This window comes from Triticum aestivum, chromosome 2D (assembly GCF_018294505.1).
Source record: "Triticum aestivum cultivar Chinese Spring chromosome 2D, IWGSC CS RefSeq v2.1, whole genome shotgun sequence".
NCBI classification, from domain to species: Eukaryota; Viridiplantae; Streptophyta; class Magnoliopsida; order Poales; family Poaceae; genus Triticum; species Triticum aestivum.
This window is the reverse complement of record NC_057799.1, coordinates 611692883-611708510: the sequence shown is the minus strand read 5'-3', so window position 1 is coordinate 611708510 and position 15628 is coordinate 611692883. Positions and strand designations below refer to the sequence as shown.

The 15628-nt window shown below is 47.3% G+C and overlaps 1 protein-coding gene across 2 annotated transcripts; it reads left to right on the top strand.

The window, feature by feature from the left end:
* The first annotated feature begins 1570 nt into the window (after window positions 1-1570).
* Window positions 1571-13899, top strand: LOC123054946 (protein TSS). Of its 2 annotated transcripts, none has more exons than XR_006426412.1 (23): window positions 1571-1839; window positions 2446-2507; window positions 2859-2951; window positions 3221-3293; window positions 5091-5387; window positions 5471-5529; window positions 5671-5802; window positions 5957-5998; window positions 6101-6619; window positions 6709-6899; window positions 7054-7549; window positions 7744-7806; window positions 7976-8077; window positions 8159-8476; window positions 8557-8649; window positions 8742-8843; window positions 8986-9090; window positions 9291-9424; window positions 9788-9971; window positions 10789-10920; window positions 11005-11117; window positions 11194-11267; window positions 11957-12039. XR_006426412.1 is itself a non-coding variant. In XM_044478823.1 (23 exons), the coding sequence occupies exons 1-23, from the start codon at window positions 1761-1763 to the stop codon at window positions 13616-13618; spliced, it is 5133 nt and encodes a 1710-aa protein (XP_044334758.1). In that variant the 5' UTR covers window positions 1571-1760; the 3' UTR covers window positions 13619-13899. The 2 variants fall into 2 exon arrangements, 1 of the variants encoding a protein (XP_044334758.1); XM_044478823.1 differs by having other exon boundaries at window positions 11186-11267; window positions 11957-13899.
* Window positions 13900-15628: the final 1729 nt, after the last annotated feature.

Below are 15628 nucleotides of genomic sequence, written 5' to 3'. Positions count from 1 at the left end.
TCGGAGTCAGATCTGCTGCCGGCCATGCTGGAGACGACCGGAGGTGAGCTTGGGTGGCGGAGGGAGTGGAGGGGAGTGGAGTGTGAAGTGGCTAGGGTTTGGCCCGGCGAACGGATAGGGATGAATATATGTGGGGGCGTGAGCCGCGTCCGGCGTGACTGACGCGCCCCATATTCGCCCTATATTTAGGCTAGATATGAGGGGTACCGGTCATTCCGGATGTTTGCGGCCTCTTTGAGGCGCTCGTCTGGGTCGAAATTTCGTGACCAGTCAGTAGCCAAGAGATCATCGTTTTTTCTTTTCTTTGCAATTGCAAAGATGACGACACATGAATGCATACGCATCATCCCTTCCGGTAATGACACAAACACATCACCACTGATGCAGGCACACCGGACGTACGTACACATGCCCATGAAAGTGCGTCTCCTAATCACCGCTAAATTTGACAGGGATTCTCATCGGACGTATCGTCTGAGTGTGTGCGTCTATGTGAACTCTGTCATTTGAACTCTAGTGGACAGGACCCGCAAAAAAAGAAAAAAAAACTCTAGTGGACAGGAGTAGAACACGACTCTACAATCTCACCGAGGTAGTTCTTCTCAGCAAGGGTACAGTATTTGCTTTCAAGCAATGCCGCACTCGTGTCCGATGTGGAATTGCTAGGCATCTACCACCACTAGCCTTTGGTTATCACCGCAGTCTCATCACACATGTTCACACAAGGGCCGAAACATCTGTCGGCGTTCTCCAGGCAGAGCGCGGACAAGAGCAGGAGCAAACCGCCCTGCTTTCTCCAGGCCAAATGATGATGATTTCACTTATTTACACCACTAAACGCCGGAACATTCAGCCGGGTTCCGCTGCCAAATCGTTGCACCATCAGTGACGGACGAATTGCGCGAATTCAATAATGCTCAACTTGGCATAAGCACCACCCATGCGCCGCCGAACAGAGGGACGAAACCTGGCAAACGAACTGCCTCGGACCGGCCGGGCACCCAATGGGACACCTCCGGCCACCTTGTAGAGACCGTGCCCGTGCCCTCCATCTGGCCTGGCCGTGCCAGCCACCGTCCAGGCCACCCCCGCACGCCACAGCTCCCATCACTTGTCCCGTACCTCACCGGGGGTGCACACGGTTCCGTATACGCCCGTGGTTCCGATCACCGGGGGACGCTATTTTTTTGTCCGAGAAACACAGTACAGACGCGGACGCCGGCGAGACGTTACCTTGTCCCGTTCCTTTCACCTTCCCTTCCCGTGCAACTCGCGCGCGGCCCACCCCGTTGCGTGCAACTCCCTTCGGCCGCACATGAGGCCTGTAGGCTAGGCTGGGCCGTTGAGCGAGCGGACGACGCCAAGGCGCCACACATGTCGCCACGATGTGTCAAGCCATGTACTGCCGTGCTGCGCGGCGGGGCCCCCGTGCATGTGACTGGAGGCGTGGGCCCGCAGGTCAGGCGGGATGGGGCGCGGGGTCATCACGCGGGCGGACGATCGAGAGGCCAGGATCGCGCGGGCTCGATCGGATGACGGGATGAGCCTCGGCCCGGCCACCCAGGCCGCTCATCCTATATCCTCTCCCCCCTCGTCCCCGTTTCACTCGAGCTCCTCTGCTTCTTCTTCCTCCTCCTCTGTCTCTTCTTCGTCCGTCCCTTGCACCTCGGCCTTGGCTTATCTTAAACCCCTCCTTCGTCACCGTGCGTGCTCTGCCGGGGTAGATAGAGGAGGGGCGCTCTGAGGGAGGGAGGGCGGCAATGGCCCCCAAGCACGCCGGCCGTGGCAAGGGCCGGGGCGGCGGCGGCAAGGGCGACCGCAAGAAGAAGGAGGAGAAAGGTACGGACGCACCCATGAGACCTCCCGGCAATAATCCATGGCCGCACAGCGTCGTCCTCGATAGTTGTCTGCCGCTCCTCGTCGAGTTCGTCGTCCTCCGCGGCATTGAATTGCTGTTTCTGACGGTGCCGTATGCCCATATTTGTTCCACTGCTTTACAATTTTGCGCTCGTACAAAAGGTAAAAAAGACGGGCAAAACAGTAATCCTGTCTGTTCTTTGCTCCATCCATCTCCGATCTTTCGCTTTTCCAAATCGCTTGCTTCGATTCCTGGCCACGACGCTTTGCGCCGGCTGAATTGAAGGATACGCCGCCCTGCCCTGCCCGGCCCCTTTTCTTGCTCATGATTAGTTTTCGCCGCGCCCGATGCCCGTCCCTCTTTTTTAGCTTCGAATTACGACGCCGGTTCCGTTTCTTGGTGCAACCGCGCGCCGTGGGGGCGACGTCAGTTGGGTCATGCGGTTCGCGAGCGCGCAGTGAATTGCGCTCGCGCGGCCGGCCGGCCGTGAAGGCTCCTCTGACCGCCTTAATTCCAAGCATTCTTGTTGTTGCTGTTGCTGTTGGTGATGATGTCTGAAATTCTCCGTCTCCTCGTGTGTTTTGCAGTGGTGCCGAGCGTGGTGGACGTCGCGGTCACCACCCCCTACGAGTCCCAGGTGACACTCAAGGTATGTATGTATTGCCATGGCTTCTTCTCCCACTGCCAGCCGCCTTCTCCCACACAGAAAGGACAATGAACAGGACAGACGGGAGCTGAATATTTTCCAGCTGATTTTGGCTGACATGTCCCTGATTCCGAGCACACCGATGCTTACAAATTTCTCTGCAGCAATCTCCATGCCGAGATGCTCCCTCCCTCCCAGTATTGTTTTGTAGTTTACACTTTTTTACTTATAAGAAAATATACTAGCATTGTTTACACACGCCTCACAATGCGTATCCAGCAACAGAAGAACAGTCAATAATAACTCGAGAAGTTGGCGCGCGTGTGATTCGTGTGGCTGATTGTGCGTGTGCAGGGGATATCGACGGATCGCGTGCTGGACGTGCGGAAGCTGCTGGCGTCCAACGTGGAGACGTGCCACCTCACAAACTATTCACTCTCCCATGTGGTAATGCTTCCTTCGCTTCACTTGTCTCCTTCCTTTCCCTTCTGCTGTTAGCTCTGGACGGCCAAAATGCACTCGTTTGCAGGCTGTACTAGCTAGCTCTAGGCGCTGCTCCAGCATTGTTGGCAGCAAGCTGCACTGCTAAGCAAATTAATCAGCCGCAGCTTCTTCAGTTATACCATCATTTACTTACCTACCGACTTTCGGGACGCAATGTTGGCTTGATTTGTATGGTAGCATTCGCTAACGGTGGCGCATTTGTGTTTTTGCAGGTGCGTGGGCAGCGGCTGGAGGAGGGCGTGGAGATCGTGGCGCTGAAGCCGTGCGCGCTCACCATCGTGGAAGGTAGGTGGCCGCCGGAACAAACAATCTACTACCTGCTGCACTCTGTTTTGATCTTCGTCAGAAACAGACACCACCAGTAGTGGTGAACTGAACGCACGCTGCTGTTTGTTTCTTGTTCCTTTACGGTTCTTTTGTTCTGGCGCTGTCGAAAGGCGTCACATGGACTCGCGCTCGACCCGGCTTCTAGCCCAAACTAACACGGGGGCTTGCACGCACGCACGTACGTAGCTGGCTGGCGGGCGTTACTACAACAGGAGCTAGCACATACGTTAATGCTTGTGCAGAAGAAGAGTGCAACGGTGCAAGTGGACAAACGCGCGTAGGCACTGTTGTTGCTTTCTGCCATGGACGTAGCTAGCGTCTAGAGGTTCGTATGTACCGCATGTGGTGTGTCTGCCGTAGAGCCACGGTCCGTCGGCGATCAACCCACGGACATGTGTCTTTTGCCGCACATGCGTGTGAGCAGGAACAGAAAGCACGAGTGATTTTGGTGGATCGTGTAGGGTTTGGCTCGCCGGTAGATCAAATCTTACCTCACATTCCACTGGAAAAAGGTCGACCGGTGCATTGCCGGCGCCGCGCGTGTCGTCTCGTCTGCATGCCTCTCTCGGCAACCCGGGGAGGTGATTGACATGATGACATCGCTGCCCTCTCGAGCTGTGGCCGGGGCGGCTACGGCGGAGAGCTTTTTCCACCACACCAACCAGTCGTGCTAGCTTTTTCTTCACCGGCGTCCCTTTCCGGCCGCCCCCATGGCGTCACGGCGCACGGAGAGAGAGCAACCTCTGACAGCCTCGGGAGTGCACTCGATGCCGATCGAGTTCACGTACGTAGTGCAGTACGGTCCAGTGGTTGGACGGCGCGCGGTTGTTGTTAAGTGGTCTGACCAACATAGTAATTAACGCCTGTTTAGTGTGCTGATTGGTTGGTCAAAAACGCCTTGGTTAAGGTCGCCTCCTTTTCCCCATCAGCGAGAGCGACCGGCAGTACTCCATGTCCATGAGGTGCTGTGCTGCCGTCAAGTGCCGATTAGTTTGGGAGGGAGGTGGCGTTTGGACGCACTGGCGAGGGCATATTTTCCGCCTGATGCCAAGTTCACCTTCTTCTTCTCTTAAGCAGCAGCAGCAGCAGCAGCAGACTAATCACGCACAGTGCTTGCTATATCTTATCTGACGCTAGCATCATCATCATATCATATCATATCATAGTAGAATATACTATCTGGGGTGGAAAATGCAGCCTTGTGCAGCTCCTTTGTCCTCCCTAACCTATCCAGCAAGTACGTATCTAGCTGTGCGTTTTCTCTTTGATTGTTGAAAAACAAAGGAAGTAGTAGTATCTGGTTGTTGTTGCCCGGCGTTGGTGCGCACAGGCCAGGACAAAGCTGGGCGGCTCTTGGGATCAGCGGTCGGTGTGTTGGACTGTTAGGTCCAGTGGCCACTAATTTAAGTTTAATCTTGTGATGAGCACGCACTAGCTTGCAATGACTCACCAAGTTTACTACGTCGGGCATCTTATTAATCTTAGGTGTTCAGTGTCAGCTAATCAAAATTGATGAGAACACACTAGCTTGCAATATCTCCTTGCAGATTTTCCTGCAAAAGAAACATCTCCTTGCAGATTTTCCTGCAAAAGAAACATCTCCTTGCAGATTTTCCCCCAGAAACATCTCAGGAAAAAAACATTGCTTAGCCAGTGTTGGGCTTGAATTAACTAACCCGGCCCAGCCCAAGCGTAACTGTTACTAGGCCTTTGGTACTGACCGAGCCCAGCAACGGCTTTCCTTCTTGTGTGCAGAGGAGTACGCGACGGAGGAGGCCGCGGTGGCGCACGTCCGCCGGCTGCTGGACATCGCCGCCTGCACCACCGCCTTCGCCAAGGCCAAGCAGCACAAGTCCTCGTCCAAGCACGCGCAGCGCCCCGCCACGCCCCCGTCTCCCCCACCCGCCTCCTCCCCCGGGGCCAATGGCGTCGGCGCCGGCGAGGCGCCCGCGATATCGGAGGCGCACGACATGGTGGCCATCGGCCCGCCGCCCAAGATCGGCGAGTTCTACGACTTCTTCTCCTTCGCCCACCTCACCCCGCCCCTCCACTGTAAGCCGCATTTTTCCTTGGTCGTTGATTCTCTGATGGAGCCTGCTTGTGTGGGTGGGGGTTGACTGACTTCGGGTGTGCAGTTATCAGGAGGAAGGAGAGGAACGGCGCTGCTCAGGACGGCGATTACTTCGAAATCGAGGTGTGTGATCTCTCTCCCGACCTCGCTCAAAGCACTGGAGTTCGTTTGGTTGACACTGTATCTGTAATTTGTTCCGATTTCGCCATGGGCAACTCCATTGTGACCATGCACCTAACTGAAAGCATTTTCATGTGTACCCAGGTGAAGGTTTGCAACGGGAAGCTTCTGCACATAGTTGCTTCGGTCAAGGGATTCTACCTGGTGGGGAAGCCGCACACCGTAAGCCGGTCCTTGGTGGACCTGCTACAGCAGCTCAGCAGTGGATTTGCCAATGTTAGTAACCCCAATTCTACACGATTATTACCAATGCATTGCCTGCTTCGTTTCTATTATCATCTGTAACTTTGCCGAGTACACTTCGGTACCCCACATTTTTCGGAAGTTGTCCTATCATCTGACAGTGGTATCCATGATTCATTTCATACAGGCATACGAGGCACTGACGAAAGCTTTTGTGGATCACAACAAGGTGATTGTCGTAAATACTTTCATTTTGCCTGGTTATACTGAAGATCGAACCAATGCTATATCTATTGAACTTTTGATGCTGACACGTCTCTTTCATCCTTAGTTTGGGAATCTACCGTTCGGCTTTCGTGCAAACACATGGCTTGTTCCTCCGATATATGTGGACTCTGCTACAAAGAGCCCAGCTTTGCCGGCTGAGGATGAGAACTGGGGTGGCAATGGAGGTGGCTGCGGACGAGACGGAAAACATGACCGGAGACGGTGGGCAAGAGAATTTTCTATTTTGGCAAGAATGCCATCCAAGACCGAGGAAGAGAGGGTGATCAGAGACCGGAAGGCTTTCCTTTTACACAACTTGTTTGTAGATACAGCGATTTTCAGAGCTACGTCGACAATACGGCGGCTGGTTGATACTAGTCCACAAACTGGTCCGGATGGTTCGTTAGTACTTGAGGAACGTGTTGGGGACTTGCATATAACTGTAAAGAAGGATGAGGCTGATGCTAGTTTGAAGTTGGAGGACAAAGTTGACGGAGTTGCCATCTACCAGACGGATGCTATGGATATATCACAAAGAAATCTTCTGAAAGGCTTAACTTCTGATGAGAGTGTCGTTGCTAAGGTGATTGCTTGCTACCTTTCTGATTTACACACTTAAACTGTGTGCTCTAATATTGACTGCTAAGTTCTGTCAACACGATTTCCATGCAGGACTCTTCCACGCTAGGTGTGGTGATTGTTAAGCATTGCGGATATACGGCAACAGTGAAGGTTTCGGGACGCACAAAGAACAGCAGCGATGGCAAACAAACCAGTGATATCTCTGATCATCTTGATGAAATACCTAACATCGATGTGGATGATCATCCTGATGGAGGTTCTAATGCCTTGAATCCTCACAGGTTTGATTTTTTTTTTACTTACATGCTTGCTTAGTGATAGGTTGATAGCTTCAAGATTTTATTCACATACTTGCTCATCACTAGAGGAATTTTCCACATTCCACACTCAATGTTGTTTAACAAACCTTGTTCTCTCTGTGTGTTCTTTTTTCAGTCTAAGAATACCACTGCCGAAAATTATTAACCCAGAAATCGCTGCCAGTAACCAGCACCTTGCATCTAAACCACATGTTGATAATTATGCGAGGAAACTAGCATGTACAGTACTTGAAACCAGCTTGAGGAAGCTGGAGAACACCCCGAACAAAAATCCTAGACGTATCAGGTGGGAACTTGGGTCCTCCTGGCTCCAGCACTTCCAGAAAAAAGATGCTTCCGTTTCTGAGGACAGTGAGAAGAATGCAAAAAAATCTGAAAAAGATTCGTCTGTCAAAGGTCTCGGCAAGCACTTTGAACAATTAAGAAAAATTAATAAGAAAGAAAGCACTATTGAAGATGCTAAGATTGTTAAGGAAGAATCTGATAGCAACTGCCTGCTGACAAATGGTACGGAGAAGTCTGAAAATGTAGCATTTACCGAAATAAGGAACCTGATTACAGAGGATGCTTTCTGCCGCTTGAAGAGTTTGGAAGCTGGCCTTCATCAAAAGGTGATTTAACTATACGATTCCACACTTGTTTTAGAATTTCCAAGTGCCATCAGTTGACATGGTCTGTCTTAAAAGAATTAAATTTATGACCGATGCTATTTGATCTGGATTGACAGAGCACGATCGGTTCTATATATGAATATGTTGGTGAAACTCTGATGCACTATTACCTAACTTCATTTTTCTTAATCTAGTCCCTTGAAGAGCTCACAAAGATGGCCCATAAGTTCTATGATGATACTGCACTCCCAAAGCTGGTAAGCGTTCTCTACTCCTAGTCTTATGTATTTGGAAAACCTTAGCTAAAATCCACAGTTCTGAGAGACTGAGAGTCCATATTTAAGATATTGCTGTCTTGACACTTTCTTACATACTATTTGATTCCCAAACTGAATAATTATTTTTCGCTGGGACTGATTTCTGCAGGTGGCTGATTTTGCTTCCCTTGAACTTTCTCCAGTGGATGGAAGAACGATGACTGATTTCATGCATACAAGGGGACTAAATATGTGCTCATTAGGCCGTGTGGTGGGTGTAAATACTAGTCTTAATTGCTTTTGCTTCTATGCTAGCAGGATAAACTCATGTTCTTTTTCTTCAAAATATCAGGTAGAGCTAGCAGAGAAGCTCCCACACATCCAGTCAATATGCATCCATGAAATGGTCATTCGAGCCTTTAAGCACGTCATTCGAGCTGTTATTGCAGCTGTTGATGACATGCAAAATATGTCTGCGGTTATAGCCGAGACTTTGAACATTTTACTGGGATCTCCAAGATTAGAAAATGACCTTGATACAGATGCTAATGAGCATAACTTGCGGCTGAAATGGGTAGAGAGCTTCCTTTCTAAAAGATACTGCTGGACACTGAAAGATGAATTTGCGCACTTGCGGAAGCCCATCATTCTGAGAGGCCTTTGCAGCAAGGTACATACTGTAAAGTGAGATTTGCAAACATTCATAGCTTTTCGTTTCCTGAACAGCATACTAATATATCTGTTGATCAGGTTGGCCTTGAGTTAGTCGCAAGAGATTATGATATGAATAGCCCAAACCCGTTTGACAAATCCGACATTGTCAACATAGTTCCTATATGCAAGGTAGCATATTACTAAAAGTTCTGAACTATTTATGTCTCGTCGATTGGGTGTATTGTTGATTAAGTTTGCTTTTGCATTGTCTTCTCTTCCAGCATGTCGTCTACTCATCTATTGATAGTCGAAACTTACTAGAATCATCAAAGATGGCTTTGGATAAAGGAAAGCTTGATGATGCTGTTAACTATGGAGCAAAGGTATGCAGTGGTCAACCTTTTTTCACGTCTTCTCTGCACATCATCTAACTGCTGTGCTACAATTCTTCCTGCATATGTTTTACCTTTAGTGAAGTCATTGGCTTGTCATCTTTATGTACTAATATACTCTTCTCTTTTGAAGGCCTTGTCCAAAGTTATAGCTGTTTGTGGTCCATACCATCGGCTGACTGCTAATGCATACAGTCTTCTTGCTGTAGTTCTTTACCATACTGGAGATTTTAACCAGGTACCTAAATGAACTTGGTTTAGGTTGCTTGTAATCTGTCTGTTGTATGCTCTACTTTGCGCAAACCTGTTTTGCTCAAAAACGAGCTGCATAGTTTGTCATTGATAGGACTCTGCAAGCAAATAGAGACATGTCGGATAGCACTTTGTGAAAATATTGGAAGTTGCACTTCTTTACTACTATTTGTTCTTTTGTTGTAGGCAACTATATATCAACAGAAGGCACTTGATATCAATGAAAGGGAACTTGGTCTTGACCATCCGGAAACTATGAAGAGCTATGGTGATTTGTCAGTTTTCTACTACCGTCTCCAACACATTGAGATGGCTCTAAAGTAAGTGTTGTTATAGGCGTTCGCTTGTGGAAACATGAAAATTACAATTATGACTCTGGCTCTTAGGTAGTCTACTGCAATCCACAATGTTATTGTACTGATATATTTCTCCCCATAAAATGGTTAAGCAGCATATATGTTGCAAGTAGGATGTGGCCATTGCAGCTTTTGTTCTGCTGTACTAGCCAGTGTGTGTGCTGTTTTGTCAAATAGCCTGTGACTGGAGGTGTGTTTACTCATGAAGTGACTATGGGCACCTGTTTGTTGGATAACAATCATCTTTCGCATATCATCCACCTGTTTTCATTTCTATTCTCTATTTTTGTTGACTTGTATTCCTAATGGTATATTTTCCTCTTGAAGGTATGTCAACCGTGCACTTTATCTACTTCAATTTTCTTGTGGGCTTTCACATCCAAATTCAGCTGCCACCTACATAAATGTGGCTATGATGGAAGAAGGTATGGGAAATGTTCATGTTGCTCTAAGGTATTTGCATGAAGCGCTAAAATGCAACAAGAGATTGCTTGGAGCTGATCACATACAGGTATTTTTTTTGTACTTTTTCTTACCATGTTTTCATTAGTCCACCTAAGGCTGACACAAGTAAACGACGATTTTTTTCCTTCGAATTGGTCGACGTACTCTAGGATACAACACTTGTAGAGATCAGCTCTGTACTTACATCTGTTTAGTATAAAATATGTTATTTGAGCTTTCTCCCGCAGTAATATTTGTCTAGGATTAAATAGCAGTACTGGAGTCGGAATGCTTATCTTATAACAATGGGTATTTAAGACACCACTTACAATCAGTACGGGATCAATTTCTTGATATAGTTAAATTTCTCTAACCCAAACAACGTTTCCAGAAGTGCTCTTGCACCAATATTTCCTTAGAAATGGCATTATTGCACTAAAATGCTTGTCTTACAGCATAATGTGCATAGACACCTATGGTATTTAGACATGTCATATTAGGCTACAACAATGCATGCAAAATCCAACTTGTGATGTAGCTTCTCAAGTTTCTGGATATTCCCTACTGCTCTCCATCAAAGGCGTGCCTAACTTTTCATGTTTTTCTCAACAAAACTCTTCAACGTCTTCCAGGTTTTGAAACGACATTTTTTTTACATAGAGCCAATATCACCATGCTGTTCTTTGGTTCAGAAAAAGATTTGTATTGCTGTAGCTCTGTGCTGTCATGTCTCGTTGAAATGCATCTAGCAAAATATGCCCCTTTATATATTGGAGAAATACACCAATTTGTTTGGTATGCATGCACATTTGAATTCATGTGATGTACACAACATGCACAAAATCCGGTTACTAAATTAGTATCACTTTTTTTTTACCAATCAGACTGCTGCAAGCTACCATGCCATAGCCATAGCCCTCTCCATGATGGATGCGTACTCCCTAAGCGTGCAACATGAACAAACCACCTTACAGATACTTCAGGAGAAACTAGGAGACGATGACCTTCGAACTCAGGTTCTTTTTCTGTGAACATATGAAGCTGAAGACCAAATATTTTAATGTTCTCTTGGATTGTTAAACGTTACTTTCCTGCTGCAGGATGCTGCTGCTTGGCTAGAGTATTTCGATTCAAAAGCATTAGAACAACAAGAGGCCGCTCGCAGAGGAATCCCAAAACCTGATTCTTCTATTGCAAGTAAAGGGCATCTTAGGTATGAATAAATTGTGTATTATCAATTGTAAACTGTCTCAATCTAGATTGAAACATTTATCTTTCCAGTGTATCAGATCTACTTGACTACATAAGCCCGGATCAGGAAAGAAAAGAGAGGGATATGCAAAAGAAGTGCAGGCGTGCAAAGGTGATTATAGTATATGTATAATTTTCAAGATTATCATTGTTAAAATGAGTTAGCAGAGATATGATTATTTTTCAAGATTATATCTGTTGAAGAATTCTGAGATAAGAAATTGGCGCGCAGTGGAAAGTTCAGAACAGGGCCGGTACAATAATTTTTGTAGGGGTGTTATGTATGGACCAATGAACATGTGCTAGTCAGTGATCCCTAGGCAGCTTATGAAGTTAGTATAGGTCTAAAGTTACGACTTACAACTGCCATAATAGACACTACAATGGTACCAGCTGATCTTGGTAAGTTGGGTACTAACCAGAAATCACCGCAGGAACACAAAATCTAATCGGGATATACCCATTTTATTTTGGCAAAAAAATCCTGTGGAGATATACTGACATATATTTGGCTAAGCTTCCTGATTGATTAGTGCCATCTACTTGAAAATATTCGAGGTCCACCCATGAACTTACGAACCAAGTATAAGTCCATTTTGTTCTTAAATAGAGATTCTCTGCATATGTACACACATTTTATTCTTTATTGTAGAATAAAAAGATTCATGAGTTGCTCTCTTCCTTGTGAATGGTTGCTTAAAGGTTCTTCTGCTACTGCCTAAATCATTATATGAAATTTCCATGTTGCTCATATTGCCTCTTACTTTTCCTTTTTTGCACCATTTGTAATATTAAATGCAGAATAATACCAGAGCACACCAAGGTGAACCAGTTGAAGAGAAGGAGAACTTTCAGCATGACTCAGGATCTCTTCTTGAAGCAGATAAAAAGGATTTTCAAGAAGCAAAACTGGAAGCAAGCCCTCGTGTAGTAGCAGTAGTAGCAGAAGAAACTTATGCTGTCCATGATGAGCTGAAGCAGGTAGATACTTTGTCACCTGAAGAGTATTCTGATGAAGGTTGGCAAGCAGCTACATTGAAAGGGAGATCTGCAAATGTGCGGAAGAAAAGCATCCGCAGAAGGTCATCTCTCACCAAATTAGTGGTTGATCGTACAGAAGATGGTCGCACTGCTTCTGCTCATAGGAGTGGTGTACAACCACAAGCAAAAGAGCATAAAGAGGAAGCTGTAAACTCCCCTAGCCAACTATCGTTTGGCAACTTTATCAGAAGTGACAAATTGAACGGGGATCCCGTCATTACCGAAGAGAAGACTTCTAAGGGTACGTCTAAATCGGAATGGAAGGTAAAGCCCACAGGAATCAAGAGGCCAACTAGCATAGCTTCAAAGTTGGTATCATACAAAGATGTGGCAGTATCACCGCCTGGCACAGTGTGGAAACCAATTTTGGAACAGAAGGAAACAAAGGAGAAGGATAACGAGCAAGATACTGATGTAGCACCTTCATCCGAGGAAGGAGATAGAAAGCTTATAGATGAAGAGAAGGAGAAGTCAAGTGATGAGAGCAGCAAAGAGATTGTCTCAAGTCAGCCAGAGGGAAGCAGTCCCCCAGAGCCAGAGAAAGCTTCTGACAGCAATAGTGACGGAAGCTCATCTCCGGGCAAGAAAACAAGTGGAAGCAAACTTTCAGCTTCAGCACCTCCATTCAAACCTGGATCGCTCTTATCAGTGTCCCATCCTTACAGCACAGTGGCAATATATGATGCTAGCGTTGTGCTTCAGCCGATTCCAAGTCAAGCAATGGAGGTTCTCCCTCATGCTGTCGATACTAGAGTACCCCGTGGTCCTCGGTCCACCTTGTACTATCGTACTGGGCATTCTTTCCAAAGGAAACAGGGTTATACACAGAGCCAGAGCACTATTCTGAGGGGCAGCACCTCCCCCCCAACCATGAACCCCCATGCTGCTGAGTTTGTGCCTGGAAAAACTGTGCAACAAACTGATTTGGCTGCAGGGGAACAAGCTAATTCTGTGACTGATCCAGCAGATCAGCAGTTGGCATCACATGCCTCAGATGAAGTGAAAGTTGATGTTCGTGAGGCAGACAAGGCAGGTCAAGTGGAGAAGACAACTCCAGGTAAAGTGAAGGAACGAGCGAAAGACGCGACGAGAGATTCATACAAAGCAGAACTTGCAAGGCAGATTCTGCTCAGCTTCATTGTCAAGTCAGTCCATGACAGCTTAGGTTCGACTCGACCCCAACCGGACAGAAAACCAAGCGGGTCAGATGAAGCTAGTAACGAACAGAGCAGCAACGTAACCAAGACCGCCTCAAGTCCGAAAGAGTTCGACAAACAACCGAAGGCCGCCGAGGTGCCCAAGAGCGAGAAGGATACAGAGGGGTTTACAGTAGTCTCAAAGCGTAGGAAAAGCAAGCAGCACTTCGTGAACCCCATAAACGGTCTCTACTCTCAGCAGTCAATCTGCACTTCGGTCAGCTGAGGTTGCTGCGCTCCCTGAGACCTGCAAGCAGTGCAATGTGTTGGAAGATGGTATTGCTTACTTTGCTCTTATTAGGCGCTTGGTAGCAGAGTTTTGCCCTATATTCAGATGAACGAGCATGTTGTCAAACTGTACAAAGTTTTCCGCCGCCCCCCCTTTTCCAATAATTTTTTTGTAATTTGAGGTAGCAGAATAAAATGGTTTACCCTCCTTCCTATGGATGTACTATGTTATTATGACAGAAATCATAGGATACAATAGCAAACATTCATTTCTTCCAATACTCCAATGGTGCTCCTGAGTTTGCTTTGATGATTTGCACCTGTCAAGTTGCCGCTGCAGAACGTAGTTTTGCCCTATACAGATGAGCGAGCATGTAGTCAAGCTATAAAAAGATTTTCTCAATTCCATTTTCTAATAAATTTTGTAATTTGGGGTAGCAGTAGTGCTGAATAAAATGTTTTTCCCCTTCCTGTATACTATGTTATTATGACAGAACCATAGGATATAAGGAAATATCCATTTCATCCAAAACTCCAGTGGTTCTTGCAAAGCAGAGTGCAAGGCCGGAGACATCAGAGGTTTAGCTATAGTGTGATTGCCAAGTTAAGTACTCCCTCCGCGTTCGTACGCAAGGGCACCCAAGCGCTAGGATTTCTCTGTCTCCCGCGCCGCCGCCGGTCTACCTCGTCTCATATGGTCTTAGGGCGATGAGGCGCGATGGATCCCGGCCCTTGCCGGCTGGAGGCCTTCGTTTTATGTGTTTTTTGAGTTTTATTAGGGTTTGAGGTGAAGGAGGACGCATACTGCTGGGACGACTGCTACATGTTAGGCGGACCGAGGTGCTGGGTTGCGTATTGGTAGTAGGACGCCTTCAGCTGGGAGGGCCAGGGTTGCGATTGCCCGGGCGACACCCGCCTGGCAGTGTGCTTTTGTTTAGGAGCTCCGCCCTCACCGGTTGTCAGAGTCCGACGTCCAGACTTCCCAAACCTCTTCTAGTCTGGGGTTAGTTTGTGGGATTTCGGACGTTCAATTCGGACAAATCAGGTGACCGTATTGGATGGCTAAAAATGTTTTGAACCGTCCGATTTGAACATTTATGGTTGATTTGGTGATCCACGTTGGAGTTCCCTTTTTTTTAGAACACGTTGGAGTTTCCTGTACCTCCATGGTCCATTTTAGTAAAGATCTGTAATTTGGGTTAGCATTAGTGCTGCTAAACAACGCAACCTCTTTTTTCTTTTAACAAAAGTCCATCCCATCAAACACATCTTGCCGAACATTCCAGTGGAGCTCCTCGTTAGGCTTTGCTTTGATCTGCACCTGCCCAAGGTGAAATCCTATTTGGAGCGCCAAATAGAGTGCATTTTGTTTCGAGAAAATCCAAATAGAGTGCATTTGGTAGACATCCGACACCGTACCCCGTCGCTTGTTTCATCGTCGGCGCCCAAGTAGCATTTTTTTCACCGGTTTTGAGAAGCTTTCAGAAACTTTCGGTCGTTTTTTTTTTCACTTTCATTTCTGTTCTTTTAGGTTGAGTTTGTTTCGGGTTTTCATTTTTATTTTTTTATCTTCTCATTTCTCTTTGGCAAGGGCTTGGCTTCAGCCGACGAATCGCACGTGAGCATCCGTCGTCTCGTCCGTGCGACCCGTGTCATGTGTGGGGCCCACTCAATACTAGGGATAGCGAGCGGTTCCTTCTTTTCCTCTTCGATCTCTCCCTCCTATCTCACGAAAGGATAAGCCAACAGCCGATTCCTTCCTTCCCTCTTCTCTCTCTCTCTCTCTCTCTCTCTCTCATGAATGGATGAGGAGCAGCCATTCATGGGAATTGGTGTCGTTTACCTAGGAATCGATGCCTTGCAGCTGGGTCGGGCGTGGGCGCTGCCGCTGCCGCCCTCCTCCACCATGGACGTCGGCCGCCGCGGTGTGCCCGAGCTCGGAATGGCCGCCGCCGACCTCGTCCATGCCATTCTCGACCATCATGATGTTGCTGTTGCGGCACCATCT